The sequence below is a fragment of the Trichogramma pretiosum genome, unplaced genomic scaffold, assembly GCF_000599845.2.
Source record: "Trichogramma pretiosum strain Unisexual culture from Peru unplaced genomic scaffold, Tpre_2.0 scaffold56, whole genome shotgun sequence".
NCBI classification, from domain to species: Eukaryota; Metazoa; Arthropoda; class Insecta; order Hymenoptera; family Trichogrammatidae; genus Trichogramma; species Trichogramma pretiosum.
The window spans coordinates 1230183-1248008 of record NW_019641680.1 but is presented as its reverse complement, the minus strand read 5'-3'; the positions used below and the strand labels follow the sequence as shown (position 1 = coordinate 1248008).

The 17826-nt window shown below is 38.9% G+C and overlaps 2 protein-coding genes across 4 annotated transcripts; one reads left to right on the top strand and one right to left on the bottom strand.

The window, feature by feature from the left end:
* Positions 1-10063: 10063 nt before the first annotated feature.
* Positions 10064-15357, bottom strand: LOC106654971 (PAN2-PAN3 deadenylation complex subunit pan3). 3 transcript variants are annotated; one of them, XM_014375145.2, is made up of 12 exons: positions 15044-15357; positions 14212-14610; positions 13941-14022; positions 13676-13865; positions 13504-13591; positions 12775-13050; positions 12424-12673; positions 12214-12330; positions 11895-12134; positions 11519-11780; positions 11095-11449; positions 10064-10988 (listed from the first exon to the last, which is right to left on the bottom strand). In XM_014375145.2, the coding sequence occupies exons 5-12, from the start codon at positions 13579-13581 to the stop codon at positions 10875-10877; spliced, it is 1692 nt and encodes a 563-aa protein (XP_014230631.1). In that variant the 5' UTR covers positions 13582-13591; positions 13676-13865; positions 13941-14022; positions 14212-14610; positions 15044-15357; the 3' UTR covers positions 10064-10874. The 3 variants fall into 3 exon arrangements, with proteins under 3 accessions (XP_014230631.1, XP_014230633.1, XP_014230632.1); XM_014375147.2 differs by lacking the exon at positions 15044-15357 and adding an exon at positions 14974-14993; XM_014375146.2 differs by lacking the exon at positions 15044-15357 and adding an exon at positions 14710-14961.
* Positions 15358-16686: 1329 nt separating this feature from the next.
* Positions 16687-17717, top strand: LOC106654738 (DNA-directed RNA polymerases I, II, and III subunit RPABC5). The gene is made up of 2 exons (XM_014374738.2): positions 16687-16929; positions 17393-17717. Exons 1-2 carry the CDS (start codon positions 16835-16837, stop codon positions 17499-17501), a joined length of 204 nt encoding a protein of 67 aa, XP_014230224.1. The 5' UTR covers positions 16687-16834; the 3' UTR covers positions 17502-17717.
* Positions 17718-17826: the final 109 nt, after the last annotated feature.

Below are 17826 nucleotides of genomic sequence, written 5' to 3'. Positions count from 1 at the left end.
TATAATATGAAAAAGTAAAAACAATGGACTTTTCAATCGAACGGCACTTATGCTCCATGCCAAGATAGCGAGAGAGAGAGAGAGAGAGCTGAGATAGAAGGTAATTTCTGCTCTGTAGTATATAGCTTCGTTTTTGTCGAGACAATGGGATCCGATATATAGACAGCGTTGAATCGATGCCAGTCTATCGTGAACTTGAAATAAGAACTCGAATTACCTCGATGGCAGCATATTGCGGAACGACGACGACGACGGTGGGCCAATGGAACGAGCAAAAAAAAAACAGGAAGGAAGAAGAAAGCAAAAATAAAAGAAAGGAAGAAGAAGTGACGCGCGGCCTAGACCACTGTGTGTGTGTGAAAGTCATCAACAATGAAAACCAAAAATGCGACTTTCAGTCCAGAAACCACTTCGGCGAATGCACGAAATTCATGGAAAAAAAAAGACGACGACCGTATCGCCGGTGTAGGTCCACTGTAACGTAAGGACGAATTTCATGGAAAAAGACTCTAGCTATACCGCTACTGCAAAGGGCAACAATGGATTTTTCTACCTCGTCAAAGAAGCAGAAAGATGGAAAATATGAAAAAAAAAAAGAGAGAGAAGGAAAAAGTATAAACATCGAGAGCCGCTCGCGCGCGATGTCTCTTTCACGTGTGCGCGGCGCAGTCTAGAGATTAGTTATTTTGGCAATGGATAAAAAGAGAGCTGCTGCTGCTCGTCGACGTTGTCGTTGGCCATATAGAAAAGAAAAAATGTCGAGATATTACGCGGTGATGTTGCTGGTGGTGGTTGGTGGTTGGTGGCGTGTGCCACCAGAACAGCAGCTCCGGAGAGTCTGGCGAAAAAAAAAAAAAAAAAGATGGAGTCTGGAAATCCGGTTCTCATATACAGCTTATACACACATACCTACACTACTGTCGATACTCAATGACCTGCACGATATTTTTGTTTGTTTGTTTTTTTTTTCGATGCAATCCTCTCTCGCTCGCTTCGCAGTCAGTCAAGTCTGGTGGAAATAGCTCGACAACCGTTCCGAGTGGGATTGCAAAAAAATTTATATATATCGCGACAATTACCGCGGGGACCATTATTTTTCGTATTTTAATTGAGATTTCGAGCGAGATCGCATGCAGCGCAACACATCCGATCGCGCGCACACGCCTCGCGTTTCCATTAAAGCGATAAGAAATGGAATAGAGAGAGAGAGAGAGAAAAGTCAATGGGCCGTCGACTGAATAAATATTTCTCTACGCGCCCTGGGTGTGCAAAAAAAAAGGGCGTATATATATAAAAATCATTACTCGCGAGTATTTCGTATAATGATTTTCGCTCCTCGGAAAAGCGCTCTCGAATGTTTTCGGTATTGCAGTAGCAGCAGCAGTAGTAACAGAACCTAACGATAATGCTATATGGCGCGAGCTCGATCGACCCAATTGATATATACACACACACACACACACTCGAGCTCTTTGTTCGAGCTCGTATATATGAAGTATTTTAAAGACGATGGATGCGTAAACTGCGCGAAACGATAATCGCGCCGGTAATTTTTATTTTTTCGCGCGCAAAAAAAAATGCGCGTTATAAATTGCACAGCTTTTAGAGATGTTACTTGGCGCGCGATGTAATCGCCGGCCGCTCGCCGCGGCTCCTTTAAGAGTTCCACGCGGCCGCAGCGCTGCAGACCTTGCAATAAACACAATCATTCATATGTGCTGCCGCAGAGAATACCGAGAATCTCGAGATATACATACATTGTTCGCATGCCGCTGCAATAAAAGCGAGTACGATGTGCAGTGTATCGGCGATCTAGCGCTTGGTTTTTAGTTTTTCTTAGCAATTCGCAATATAGTTCGGTATACGAAACGCACACACGCGTGTAAGGGTATATAATAGCTCGAAAGAGATTTTGTTTAGACGAGCGATGCTTTTAGTCTTTTGGCGCGCTTAGAGTTTGCTGCTGCTGCTGCTGCTTTAGCTTCCTCTTTTCAATGGAGCAAATAGCCGCTGCTGCTCACCTGCACGCGGATGAAAAACTATACACGCATATATACAGGCACGGGATGATAATTACAGCTGGCGTTGCGGCCGTAACCCGCGTAGCACAGCGGCATAAAAGGAGCTTTTTCCCTGCAGAGCTCTATACGCTCTCTCCCCGCGGTATAATAATCCAAAGCGTTGCCCGTACTAACAGCTCGAGCGTCGGAAGCTCTTTAAAAGCTTTTCTCTCGTGCGCGTTTAAACGAATGATTATTGTACACCGGGATAGAGAGAAAAAAAATAAATAAATGCGCTCCGCGCGGCCCGAGGAATATATACAAGAGTGTTTATCCTGCTGCATAGGGTCAGTGAAAAAACTTTGGCCGGGCGCGCGCCACTACTATACTTGCAACGCGAAATCATTCCCCAGCCAACGCCGTGCGAATATATACAGCAGTCGTGAAGAAAGAAAGGGGGAAAAATGCGATAATGCAGTCGTATACGTATATATACAAGTGCAATTGACAGTTTCGATTCGCCGCAATATCGCCGCGATACAAACACAATAATAATAACAATAACAATAATATAATATTTGCAATCTTTCCCCCGCGCGCTCGTCAAACAATGCACTCGCGCGCGCTCGAATTGCGTTATACACACCGCTGCTACACAACCGATAACGCGTGATTTTTTGACTATTATATGTGTATATAAACACGCAAATAGAGGCTGCGCGAGAAATGTTTCCATGCGTGTCGGCGGCTGCTGGCTCATAGCCACACGCACGATGTGTTGCACCCGCGCGTTATCAGCAGCTCTCATACACACACACAGACACAAACGGCAGGCTCGAGTTTTACGCTCGCTGCAGCAGAGAGCTATATCCGCCTTTTGATATTAAAGCAAATAAAAGCACAGCAGCAGCAGAGAGATGATGCGGGTGCTTTCGATCTCTCTCTCTCTCTCTCTCTCTCTCTCTCTCTCTCGGTATATGTATGCACGCGACTAGTGTATGTTATGTTATACGTATATAGTGTCGAGAGAGAGAGAGAGAGAGCTCCAAAGAGATATACTGCAGAGATCGCGAATCTATATCGCAGGCCATAATAACGTGTAAACGCCTCGTTTATATTTCATATACATCCTCTCGTCAACTTGCCGCTTATATACTGCCATGACTATATCGAACGCTCTGTAATAATAACGTAACAACGGTAGCTGAGCTGCGTATATTATATATAAGAATGGAGCGCTGAAATGTTTGTTTTTTCGATCCTTGAGTCGTGAGAAACTACTATAGGAGCAGCGGCGGCTGCTGCTTTTTATGGAAAATTTCGTAGAGTTAGCAGCAGCAGCAGGCAGCCTTGAGATGGAAAACGATGCTCGATTATTATTGCCACTTTGTTATGCGTTCGCACTGCTATCCAACTATTACTTTTATATGAATATATATATATGCCAACACTACTGGCCTGGCCTGCGCGACGTGAGCTAGAGGATAGATCCCCGTCTCTCTCCCTCTCTCTCACTTTATCAGCCTCCCGGTAGCAGCAATAAGTTGAAGAATTGCTAAAACTTGGCGCTGGGTCGTCGCTGCTGCTACTGCTGCTGCATATAACGGCGAAGTTTGCGCTATGCATAAAGTCGAGCTACTACGAGAGATATATACGCGCGCGCCTCGTGGATGGAGGAACTTTGGGAGCCTCGAATGAATACTTTTCGTGCCCCGCGCGCGCGCGTCTTTCCTTAGGATTTCATAATGAGTTGCAGGCAGGCAGGCCGAGGCAGGCTGAGGCACAGAGACTCGGATCCATGCTGCAGCAGCGACGGCAGGCGAGCGAGCGAAGAGAATAAAAAACTTGGATAAAAAGTCTACTCTTCTCTCTAGCTGTGCAATAGGGAGGAAAGTTCGGGGCTACTCGAGCGCGAGCGAGTATACGTGTGTATGCATATAGTGCTGGTGTGCTATACAGTGCTAAATGTAAGCCTCGCGTATACTCATCTCTGCTGCAGTAGCTGCAGTTCTGCTGCTCTTTCTCTCTCTGTGCAAGTATTTATGTACGGTATATATGGAGTTGTATAGTTGGACGAGAGAGAGAGAGAGAGAGAGAGAGATAGTTTCAAGACAAACAATAACTCGCTCGACGTTGCCTACGATTATTATTATTATTATTAAGGGAGATGAAAATGGAAAAGGTACTTTAATTATCTGGCGATCGAGAATGAATTTGGATTTCGACCCGTTGTTTGGACGAAAGGGCAACGCAAGACGTTGGAGGACGCGACGAAGAACGTCGCACGCTGCTCGGGTCCGGCTTATAATATATATGGGTCAAAATAATACTTTCTTACAAAACCGTGCGCACGTATGTCACCGATCTTGACGCGCTTTTGGTATGTTATAGTACATGGTAAAAAGGTCCCAAAAAAAAATTTTTAGACCCCCTCCCCCCTCCTACCCCCCACTTCCGGTATAAACGTCCATTTTCGATCTATATTTTTTCTGAGGACATGAAGCAAGTAAAAAATCTGAAAAAATTCATAAAAATACTTTTCCACAATCCAAACAACCTTGAATTTTTTCAGATTTTTTGAGTGCTTCAGGCCTTCAGATAAAATCATTGAAAATTTCAAAAATCGAGATACGGCGGTATGAGCCGATGTAGTACTCGGAAATTTTTTCAGTTATTTTTCGCATTAAAAAACATAACCTCAATTTTTTTCAGATTTTTTCAGATTACCTAACGCACCTTTTGAAGCCAAAAACCGATTTTTTTGACGAAAATAATTTTTTTAGGACAGTACGGAGCCTCGAAAAATCTGAAAAAAATTTTTTCTTGTTTTTTTCATCAAAATACGTAATCTCAAATTTTTTCAGATTTTTTAATTGAAGGCGATAGCTTCTAGGGCCGAAAAATGCTATTTTTAACAAAAAATGGTTCCTAGAACCCGATGGTTCCGGTGAAAAAATTTGAAAATATTTTTTTTGAATTCCTTGTCAAATTTTAATAAATTTTGACCGTTTCAAAAGTTCGATTGAAGCTTCCTAGCTCATTTTAGAGCAGGACAAAGATTAGTGCAAAATATCTGAAGACGTTTCTGAAGACATTAAGGAATGATAAAACTCGTTTGATGCTCTAAAATGAGCTAGGAAGCTTCAATCGAACTTTTGAAACGGTCAAAATTTATTAAAATTTGACAAGGAATTCAAAAAAAATATTTTCAAATTTTTTCACCGGAACCATCGGGTTCTAGGAACCATTTTTTGTTAAAAATAGCATTTTTCGGCCCTAGAAGCTATCGCCTTCAATTAAAAAATCTGAAAAAATTTGAGATTACGTATTTTGATGAAAAAAACAAGAAAAAATTTTTTTCAGATTTTTCGAGGCTCCGTACTGTCCTAAAAAAATTATTTTCGTCAAAAAAATCGGTTTTTGGCTTCAAAAGGTGCGTTAGGTAATCTGAAAAAATCTGAAAAAAATTGAGGTTATGTTTTTTAATGCGAAAAATAACTGAAAAAATTTCCGAGTACTACATCGGCTCATACCGCCGTATCTCGATTTTTGAAATTTTCAATAATTTTTTCTGAAGGCCTGAAGCACTCAAAAAATCTGAAAAAATTCAAGGTTGTTTGGATTGTGGAAAAGTATTTTTATGAATTTTTTCAGATTTTTTACTTGCTTCATGTCCTCAGAAAAAATATAGATCGAAAATGGACGTTTATACCGGAAGTGGGGGGTAGGAGGGGGGAGGGGGTCTAAAAATTTTTTTTTGGGACCTTTTTACCATGTACTATAACATACCAAAAGCGCGTCAAGATCGGTGACATACGTGCGCACGGTTTTGTAAAAAAGTATTATTTTGACCCATATATAATACGTGGAGAGCTCTAGTCTCGAGAGCAGCGAATAAACTCTCGGGGCTCTCTCTCTCTCTCTCTCTCTCTGACGCAGTTTACATAGCCGTATTATATATATATAACAACGTTCGCTGACGGTGGAGAGCGAGAGAGAGAGAGAGACGAGCTGCGAGCGCAACGCACCAACGTCGACGCACATCGCAGAGAGCTCCCTGCTACAGAGCGAGAGAGCGAGAAGAAAATCGATGAAAAGCACACACACGCGTATATAGAAGCCGCCGCTTGCCATCGTTGCAGCGCGTATATAATAGAACTTGCAGTACGCGCGATCCAAAAGAGATGAGAGAGCTCCGTCGTACTGCTGCGGGCTTGAAAAACGCGCGCGTATGGCATTTAAGCTGGCAGCTATTTGGAGCTGCTGCAATTGTGTATCTATGCAGCACGAGAGAGCCATTGGCCCTTGCTTATAAAGCCACTGCTGATGCTGCGGGTCGCGTATAGTAAGCAGCTGTAATAAACACGGAGCTTAACGACAATAGAAAAAAAAAAAAAGAACAAGTAAAGAGGTTTCCCTTCGAGAACGAAATAAAAGGACTTGAGAAAAAAAAAGGACATTCTCGTCGTAGTAGTAGCGTTGGGTCCGTCGGTGCTGCAGTTACGATCCCCCACGGCACGCGGACACACGCGCGACTCGAGCCGGGAATCTCGAGAAAGCACACGAGATGTTTGCAAGAGCCATATGAGTGCGTGTGTATTTTTGCTCCCCGTATACGCGCGTACTTATACGCACAGGATCGCAGAGGACTCGCGGATATTGCACGCACATACGCGATATACGAGAGCTACTATATGCACTGTATGCGAAATAGGGAATCAGCTGAACGTTATAAGCAGTGTGCGTCAAAGCACAGCGCACGCGATTCGCAAGGGGTCACCAATATGGTATAAATATCACGTATAGGAGAATGGTTGAGAAAAATAGAGAAAGATGAAAAAAAAAACTTACCCTGTTGCGCGAGAGCTGCTACTCTGAGATACTTCTACTCGCTCGACGCGCGCACAATATAATATCCTTTTGCCCCTGAGCTTATTATTAAAATACGACAGCGACGACGCGCGTGCTTTTATTTATATTTATCCGTCAAACGACTCGTGTACAATACTCGTCGCAATTTTTGGAGTCGGCGCGAGTTCTGGACCACGCAACGGATTTTACAGTACGGAGAGCTACACAATGCACATGTATAGTACTTGATGCGACGCGTACGTACTCCTGACTGACGAGAGTCCAATGTGTGCGATGTGCGATGGCTACTACTGTACGCGAGAAGAGCGAGAGCGTATGACGCCAATTCTCCTTTTCTCTCTTTCTCTCTCTCTCTCACTCACTCACATGTACATAAAAGAGACGACTTGTTCGTTCTTCGGTATTATTATATTCTGCAGTGGTGGATATAAACATACACACATACGCGATTCAGAGCGGCGGCCAAGTATATAGAGAAGCGAGAAAGATAGAGACAGAGAGAAAGAAAGAAGTGCGTTATATATTATGCTGTGCTGTGTTGCTGTGTTGTGCTCTCTGGACGAGAACTAGCTATATATATACGAGCGAGTATAGCGAGGGAGAGTGCGAGCGAGAGAGAGGAAGACGAATATTATTATTAGTAAGAGAGGGAGACACGGTGGTCTCGCTTCACGCGCTCTTCACGGACTGATCGCATCGGGCTGCTGCTACGCTCGCAGGCTGTGTAAGGCTGGCTGGCTGCTGCTGCTTTTGCAGACTGCGCGCGATCCAGCCATACACATGCACAGCACACCATCGACACAAACGTATATCCCATGTGTGTGTGTGTGTGTGTATGTGTGTAGAGTACCTATATAGGTATATCAAGTAGCAGAGAGAGAGCTGCGCGGGCGGCGGGTTGAAGCGCGGGGGGCTGTACTCTCGGATGCTGCGTTTCGCGCACACTATAACACATCTCCCTCTCTGCCTGTATATACATATATATACAGTCGTACATTTCCACGCTTGCATCCGGCGAGATGTGCTTACATACGATGCTAGGTAATTCCGTCGAAAAAAAGTCGCAAGAGTTGACCGATACAACGCGGCTAATGTCGACCGCAAAAAAAAAAACATTAAATAGCCCGAGCTGCAGGAAGATGAAGAAGAAAGAAGAGATTGAAAGAATGGAAAAAGGAGCTTTTTGACGCGAAGGTGTGGAAATGTTTCGTGTGAAGCGTAGCTTTTAATTTGAACGACGATCGAGCTTTCTTATCGAACGAAAATTAAGACGCAAAATAAGTTTGAGTGTATTCAAAACACGAAATATTCTTCTTTTTTATTTTCAAGCAAAGCTCGTAGCTGAAAATAAGTACGCTATTAAGATGTAGAAAAAAGCTCTTGAAATCGGTGGATTTTCTGCAAGCTCTCACGCTCTCTCGTGGGAAGAATTTCTCCTGCTCTTCCTCCTATGTATCTCCGTATCTTTTGTCGGGCCCGCGTTTGTATGTGTGTGTGTGTGCTTGCAGCCGCCGCCGCCGCCACAGCAGCAGCAGTTTTCGCCACTTTAAGTGCGCACGAGAGCGGCATATATCATGGATAATAGCTGCGTAAGTCACTGCAGTAAATAGGCATATGAGAGATGGAGAATACAAAGCTCCGCTGCACTGCGCCGCGCTCCGTTATTTCGAGGAACTGCTGCGCTGTCGCTGCTGCACCAACGGATAAAAGAGATGCGATGTATAATTTTACCGACGCGTTTTCGAGCTTTACGTACCGCAGGCAGTGCGCCTCTGTCATTATTTTATGGGAGCCTAGATGCAAGGCTCCAACTTTCGACGCCCGTAGCAGCAGCTCTAATTCTCCGTTTCCCCCGTGACGTACGCCGAAGTATAGTAGTAAGACCCAAAAACTCGCGGAAGTTGTAACCAGTCTCCGTAAGCCGGCTGAGCTTGCATTTACAAATAGCAGCTTATGATTTCAGCACCCGCAGAGCATGGCCATTTTAACAACAACAATAACAACAACTGAGCTTGCGCTGCAAGCTCCTATGCAGTGTTTCAAGAACGTGCAAATAATGCATCGAGTTATGCTTTCAAAATTTTGTTTTTTTTTATACCTTTCCAAGTGAATACCGTAACTCAATAATATTGAAAGTTTTTGCATTGGATTATCGTGGAAAATTGCTCGGCGCGAGCTGGTGAGCTGAAATCGGCCAACTCCAGCGAAATTCTCAAAAATAAACTGAAATACCGATGGTAATTTCTGCACGTACGCGCGCACACGCGTATATATACAGAATTCACTCAAATAGCCGCAAAACGTTCATCCTCGTTAGACATACTAAAATGTTACATAGCTGACCGCATTTTGTCAAAATTTTTCCCGATACCGAAATACCAACGATGCTTTCGTGCATCGTACGAATGATGCTCACTTGGCACGTGTCTAGTTCAACGAAATTACCTTGAATATTTAGATTATTTCAATACGGTACCGATGTACGTTAATATCGCGTGAAAAGCTCTCTATATTATCAATCAATTTAATTTCCTATGTGTGGACGAAAAAAAAAATACAATACAAGTTTTATTATTAGCAAAATATGCTTTAATGCTAAAAGGACAACATAAAAAAAAATCATCATTTACATAAATTTTCGAAATAAATATAATAAATATATATACAAATCAATATAGCCATTAAATAGTTGAAAATACAATAGTACGCAACTAAATGAACTAATTTTAGAAAAATAATTTTGTATCTTCATTGGATTTTTTAATACTTGAAGGTTATCATTTCGTAAACTAACAAATTAATAAAAACTAAATACTTATACTTTTCTCGCAGCGATATTTCATTTTTTGTTTAAAAATTCAAAATAAGAATAATAATGATTTCATGCAATAAATATAGCCTCGAAAATCAGAAGAAATTATCATATCAAAAACTATTTTTAAGATATATGCCACCTACAGTTGTTAGCTAGGCCACAAGTATGGTACTCATGTTCTCGAATTATAATCAAATATAATCCAATTAAGTACTAACACTTGTTCGCGTCTCCCGTTTTGTGTCTTTCATTTTTAACATAAAGAGTCGTCAAACAGATTTGATCCTTTGCACACAAGCTCGCAGCCAATAAAATCGAACGTACACCAATGATTCACCATTCATGAGTAGAAATATGTAAATATTGAAAATACCAGTTTTTTAAGATTGCATTCAAAAATAAATATTTATTTCAAAATTAATGCTTACGAGCCATACCTAAAACCTAACACAATTACTACTCTATACACTGCTTGTTGTATTTAGATTTTCAACATCTTTTCATTACATATATGTATTTCATGGTACTGTATTCTTTATTTTGTGTACAAAATCATTCATAATGTTCATAATTTTATAACGAATTTAATTTTTTCACATTTAGTACATTCCATCCGATGGCCTGTTAAATTTACATTTCCAAACGAAGTTTTATTTGCACTTACGTTAATATTTTTACAATACTTTTATTAGCTTTAACTCTTCACTGTAAAACAAAAAGAAATCCAAACGCACACATTTATATACACGCATGTATTTGTCATATGCATTTACATTGACATATACATAAACATGCATACATATGTACAACATACTTATGAGTATGATAGTTGTGTGCGCGCAAGTTAAGAATCCAACAATTTTCGCGTATTATGGATCGATCGCATAACTCATACATTCTCAGTTCGCTTTTTGATATTTTCCCAAAAACTGGGAAATCAAATTTTTCTTTTTCCAATTCTCGTTAATGAAAAAATTATTTGTACATTTATTTATAATTATATGTATAGTAATAGCAATTCTCGTTTGTTTTAATATCCTATAACATATTTATACACCAACATTTGTTTTTCGCTTCAGTTAAGAAATTTTTTTTTCAGTGCCTTAGTTGTTAATATCACATTCACACTGTCATAAAATGTTTGAGTTTTCAACTACTTTATACTATAACTTTATTTTTTCAGAAACTTATTCTTTAGCAGATTCTAGAAGAAGTCCCTCAAATGCATTGTCCATGCATTGTTTGAGTTCCGCATATGTTACAATCAATACAGTTTTTTCGTCTCGAGACATAAGACAGATCTGCAGATTAAAAAATGTTCAATTGTCACGCATATTTTTTCAAATTGTTAAAATAGTCAAAAAGAAGTGTTATGAAATTACGGTTGAATATTTTTTAAAGTCTTACCTGTTCTGTAGAGCCAGCATCAAGCTTATTCAAGCATGATACAATATGGGCAAGATCCAACCACGGCCGACCATTAGGATCAACCTGATGAAAAACGTAGTCTCTGAAAAGTTTAATCATATATCGATCACCAGTTTCGGACCACTGGGGATCCATACCAAATTGAGGCCTTTCATTGATGCTAGCAATTTTCGATATCAGTTTGAATAAACGCCCATTATCTAATTCTTTGGATAATTCATTTTCAATTACATCAGACTGTAGTTGGATAGCATCCAATTGAGTATAAAATCTTGCTCCAATCATGGGCATTAAATCTGTCACTGATTTGGCTGCTGAGTTTGATAATAAATACCTAAAACAAGTAATAAATTAATTAATTTATTGAAAAACTAAATTTAATCTAAGGAAAATTTTGACGTACACTATAAGATTTCGCAAATCTTTAGAATAAGTACTCGAAATTAACTCGAGAGATCCTTGCATGTCGGTACGATGTACAGCAAGTAAACTGCGAGAAGCTAGAGCAAGAACAAGCTTTCCAAGAGTTACTAAATCTTCTCCTTGAAATTGACATGTATCATCTTTATAATCCACTACATCTGGAACTCCGACGCAACTCAAGCGTATTCTTGAATTAGATGTCAATAAAACTTTAGATGGATCAAGACACCGGTAAGACAAACCTTCAATCAAATCATAAAAATGAGTGAAAAAATAGAAAATATTTTATAAAATTTTTATAACATTTAGATAACATTTTCATTAATTAAATTGAAGTATTTTGCAAAAATATGTACCAGCAGCATGAATAACGCGAATCGCCGCTGTGAGTTGTATAACATAGTTCCAAATCAGACTTTCAGGCAACATATTATTGTGTTGATGTCGCAACATAGTATTTTTTGTATGACTGTACGGTCTAGGTGCAGTTGGATCTGCTGAAAATGGATCAACATATCCATTCACATCTTTAGGAGCAAAATGTTTTGATAACATAGTTTCACTTCCTGGGAAGTAGTCATAAACAAAAACCGTAGCTGCAAAATAAGTCACAGTGAATTATTTATCATTGGACACAATAATATTAGAATTTTATAAAAAAGTTCAAATTTTTACATTCATCTCCAAATGCTTTGGTAAAAAATACTTCTTTGAGTCCCACAATGTTGGAATGCAATAATTTTTTCCATGTTTCGATGACGGCAAGGCTTTTTTTATTTAATAATTTGCAGCCTATTTGATTTTTAATTTAATAAAAATATTCATTTGGTGTTAGTCATGTTCATGTTATTGTATAAACTAATTAAGTAAAGGAAAATTACGTACCATGAACTCTACGAAGACAATAATTGTTACCATTTTTGATATTAGTTGCTCTGAATGTTGATGTTACAGGTCCAGGTCCAGTTTGTGGTTCTTCAAGCAGCATTAGTTCTTGATAATTTTGTACTTCTGCAGGTATATTAGGATCATCTGGTCTATTATGTTCAGCTAAAGCTATGGCATTTTTGTCCAAAACGTCTTGTCGTATATCACTGCCCATGAAATATAATGGATGAGAGTTGTTTATCTGTAGCTAAATCAAAATTATGATTATATTGGTAAAGATAAATAAATATTATTCAAATTAATCAAACATGATTTACAGTGAAATTTTTCAAAATTATTAATACTTACAGGTACTTCCTCTATCAATGGTTCTACGACTGGAGTATAGAAGTAGGTTGTACCATTAACGTTTCCTTTTGGTGTATATTCAGGGCTGAAGACATTTAGCTGAGAATTTTTGCTTGGACTTACAGCTCCTTGTAAAGTGTCTACATATTCCTGAGGTGCATTCATCTTCTGACCAACATTGATTGTCATATTGGACATATTTTCCATTATATTATCTACTGAAGAAGGCATCATAGTTGATGAAATAGTAGGTGGCATACCCGGTTTGTTGTGAGTCTGAAAAAATCATATTTATCAGAAAAAAATATCATCAGTTTCAAGTACAGTGATAATTACTTAAAATTGTTATTTCTATTACATATTGAATTACAAAGAAAGCTTCTAAAAGCTACTAAAAGTCCATAAAAATAAATATTTATAAATTGATATATATCTCAAAATAAAATTAAAAAAACATTATTTATCAAACTGATAATTTCAAAGCATCCCTAGTCTTATCTTACATTTTGTTTTTCATAACATCTGTTGATGTTCATATTATAAACATAATTTTTAAAAACTGTTTTTTATTGTATTCTATATATTTTAACATTATTAAGCCAAAAAGTTACTGCATGAAAAAATTATTACTCGCCACAGATAATATTCAGATTTGTCTTTCTTTATAGTAATGACAGTTTAATAAGGTAGTTTATTAAAATTAATAAGAGTAATAAATGATCAACAAACCATGTAAGTAACAAGCTTAGACTCTAGAGGTAACCCTTGAAACCGGGGTATGTGAGTCAAAATAAGCGATGGATCCATAATGGAGATTCTAAATAAACAAAAAACATTCATGTTATTTTGGAGTAATTCACAGAGCTATAAAGGAAACTAGAGTAAGAATATGATTATTTACATTTCTCGATCCAGATAACGTGTTCAATTATCCTCAATTTATTTATGTAGCAGTCCACCAAATCTTTATCCTCAAAAGCTTATCAGAACTTTATAGTTGTAAATATGATCAGTAGTCGATACTATATTTTAAATACAGTGTTTGACAGAAGCATTAACATTGATAAACAGATGCTCATCATCATCTTTTCCTAGAAATCATTAATTAATTATTACTTTATAGTTTTTCTCCTAATACATATAGCCAAAGAAAATATATTTCTTACCTCATGTTTAAAAACGAGTTTCATTCGATTAAAACCAGTAAAAGTGCTCTTTCTTCAACCTCTCCATAAGTAATGGCATTGCCTATTAAAAAAAAAAAAAAAAATAATCATTACACCTTTACTTACTAATGCACCAAACTTTTCGATTAGATTAAATTCAATACAATAAAAAAATCGACTAATAAAAGTAAGAATAATGAAAAGTTCGAAGCCTAAATTTTTGCACGACTCGCACAATGCTCATTAACTATGTAAATGTGACGTCGATTACCTGCGTGTCTGTCTGTCTGTGTATATGTTGTGTGTAGAAAGGTAGCGATCGAGCGGCGATGGATTTTCTTCGGCGTCTCTCTCTCACTCACCGTATATACTCGCTCGCGCAAAGTCGTAACCCTTATCTAATACGGCAATTGTTGTGGTGGTGCAGCACACTACAACACCACAATGGCCATAAGAGAGAGAGAGAGAGAGAGAGAGAGTGCGAGAGAGACGAGACTGACTGCTGCTGCTGCTTGGCTATTGTGCGTAACGCTTCGGCTCGTTGTGTTGTTGATGTATATGTATCTATCTATAACTTATTCCGTCGACGACGACGAGATCCGGAGCTTAGGGAATATAAGTACTGACCGCTGCTCCAAAGCGAGTCGAAAATATCCTCTGTACACAAGGCCTGCGGTAGACACAAAAATCGTACATAGGGTGAAAATTCATTACGCGGGCAAAGAAAACGAACAAATATATCTATCTATATATGGTATATATATATTACGATGGCTAAGTGCGTTTGTGTATTATTACGCGCGATCAGGCATGCAGTATTATCGTGGCTATGTAACGTATGATCGCCGAACTCCCACATCCTCGATAGGAGCAAAGAGAGCCTCTGATACACTAACACAACAACGAGAGATTGTAAACATAATCGAAACTATAGTAGACGCGCACAACAGCGACACTCGAGCAGTCATTTTATATTTATCATTATTATTTTGTATTTAAAAGCCCGAGAGATCGGAAATGAGACGAGCAAAACCTGATGAGACTCTCGTCGCTCGCGGGGATGCTGCTGCTACTGCTGCTGCTAACTCTACACTCAGCCGTACCTGTTAACCTTGGTCTTTGTTTCGAGACGTTGGTGTTTTTTTGTCAGTTCTTATGTACGTGTATGTTGTGTGTGTGTGTTATGTGTGTGCTGCACGCACCAAGTCCACTACACAGAGTCCTTTTTTTTTTATAATACAAAATATAACGACGGCGTCACTTCACTAGCACACAGTATCTATATCAACGCACAGACCCGAGAGCGAGAGAAAGAGCAAATACTTCCTGTTTGCTAATATTTAGGCTTGTAAGCAGCAACGCACTGAGAGAAGCGAGGCATACAGAGCAGCAGCGCACAGCAGAGGCACAGAGCAGAGCTCAGTCACACACAGAGGCAGTCCTTTAACGATATACCCCCACTCTAGGGGGGGTCAGGTATATATTATATTATTGTGTGTATATGTCTATATGTAGCAGGGGGCAGTTGAGGCTTCCTCTGCGTCAAAACGTCGAGTCTCCGCGATCATCACAGAGCGCGACAGAGAGAGAGAGAGAGAGAGAGAGAGAGAAACAACACCGACTTTGAGAGTTCAAAACAAACCGAACGCACCGCTGCTGCTGCTGCTCCTGTCGTTGATGCTGCTACTGCTGCTGCCGCTGCATCGAAGCCTCTTCAGCGAGTCTAAGAAAATCGACATGACCAAGGGCGAAAGATCGCCATTTTCCAGCTAGTCGTACGACGACGACGACGAATATATAGGCATGCAAAAACACTAGATATATATATATATATGCGCGATATACTTGCCGTTGCCTCTGCTGTGTGCATCTGTCTGTTTCGCATTGTGTTGACTCTCGAGCGCGGCGCATAGATGGCACTGCACTCCGGCGACTGCTGCTCAGCAGCTGCTGCGCGCATTTATTATTAAAATATATGCGTGCGTATGTAACAGTGCAAAAGTCTGCGCGATTACCGACTTGATATTTTTACCGTAATTTTCCCCCCGCGCGATACGTAGGTATAGGTGCAATTGCACATTCGATCGCGCAGACAAGCTGCTGCGCTAAGGAGATTGTTGCCCGATATTTCGGTTTCGATCGGGTTTTCCCGTGGATCGTCGCTTTTTTTTCATCTTTCCTTTTGCCTGTGGCCCACGCGCGAAAACCGGTAAAACTCAACCTCGTGCGTGGGTAATTGATGAAATTCGAGTAAAAGTACTTTGAAAGTAAACTGCATACTTTGTGCATGAATACATTATGCGAAATACTCTCCGTGGAACTTGATATGGCAATTAGAACTTTAACAACAATTGGACGTCTTTAAAAACAAGAGCTGCGTCAAAAATAACGTAAAAACTATTCCGATCTTCTAAAATTGATTCTCAAAAATATTTCTGATTGAATGACAAGCTGTAATTTAATGTTTATTATTATTTTGATTTTTAAAAATAACTACTGTTGTATAGAACGTTTGTAAAATAAAAAAAAAACAACAATTCAGTTAGTACTAAAAAAATCAACGTGTTCTATAACCTCATCCACAGAACAAAAAAACGAAGAATGTCTATTTTACCCGGGAAATAATTATTAACAATTTTGATGGTGATATTTTCCCTTTATTACTTTTCAAAGATAATTAATTTCTCGTTCGAGTGCAAGAGAGGGCGCGAGTAGTTCCTTCGGCCGTCGACGCTGCGGCGGTCAGCTCGGCGCTGCTGGTGCTCAACTCAAGTCTGCCAGTTAGTAGCAATTCACGTGTTGCGTTCGTACACAGTTCAGTCGTTGTTCCGAACATAAACAACTTGATTTTTACACCTTAAGCGAGTGTTAATTTATTTAAAAACAAAGTCAAAATGATCATTCCGATTCGTTGCTTTACCTGCGGCAAAGTCATTGGAAACAAGTGGGAGGCCTACATCGGTTTGCTGCAAGCCGAGTACACCGAAGGGTAAGCTAACCTGAACTCTTTCAATTTACACTGTGTAAACTGTATTTTTGTCTCACGTGCATTTAAAGGGATTTGCTTTTCTGCTACTGTTTTACATCGTTGCATTATTACGTTTGGTAGTTTTGATTGTTGGAAAACTTGTTTTAATGATTACTTATCTATTTCAATAATGAGTTGGTTTAATTACCTTGTACATCTATTCAAAACATGTAGCAGTATCAATTGACGCTTAATATTATAGTTTTCATTATGAAGGTCATGAAGAATTTGTTTAATGTGTATGAGTATAACTATTTCAAGACAATAATTTCAAACATCATTATCTTAAACTGTTTTATCTGTAGAAAATGAAGGATTGTTCAAGTATACAGTATACTGAGACAATACTTTGTATTGAAGTTATCTTTATTTTGGTTTTTCTTATTTTGCATTGAATATTATATTTATCTTTATTTCATTTCAGTGACGCACTTGATTCTTTGGGGCTCAAAAGATATTGCTGCAGAAGAATGCTTCTTGGACACGTCGACTTGATCGAAAAACTTTTGAATTATGCTCCACTAGAGAAGTAAATCGATGTGATGTGTATTAAAAGTATTTGAATTGCTGATTATAATGCTGATGCTGTTCAATATCTCATGTACGATGCTATTGATATGAAATATGAATAATTAGCGATTCAAATTATAGGACAATATATAATTTTAATTATAAAATGTGTATTTGATGAAGAATATCTTTATTATTGTTTTCAACGCCATCAAACAATATGAATTGTTGCATCAGCATTAATAATGAAAATATTTGAATCAAATTTGTGAGAATTAAATAATGTAGAAATAAATTGATAAGTTTGTACAAAAATTTTATTTTTCCAACTATGTTTTTCTAAAATGT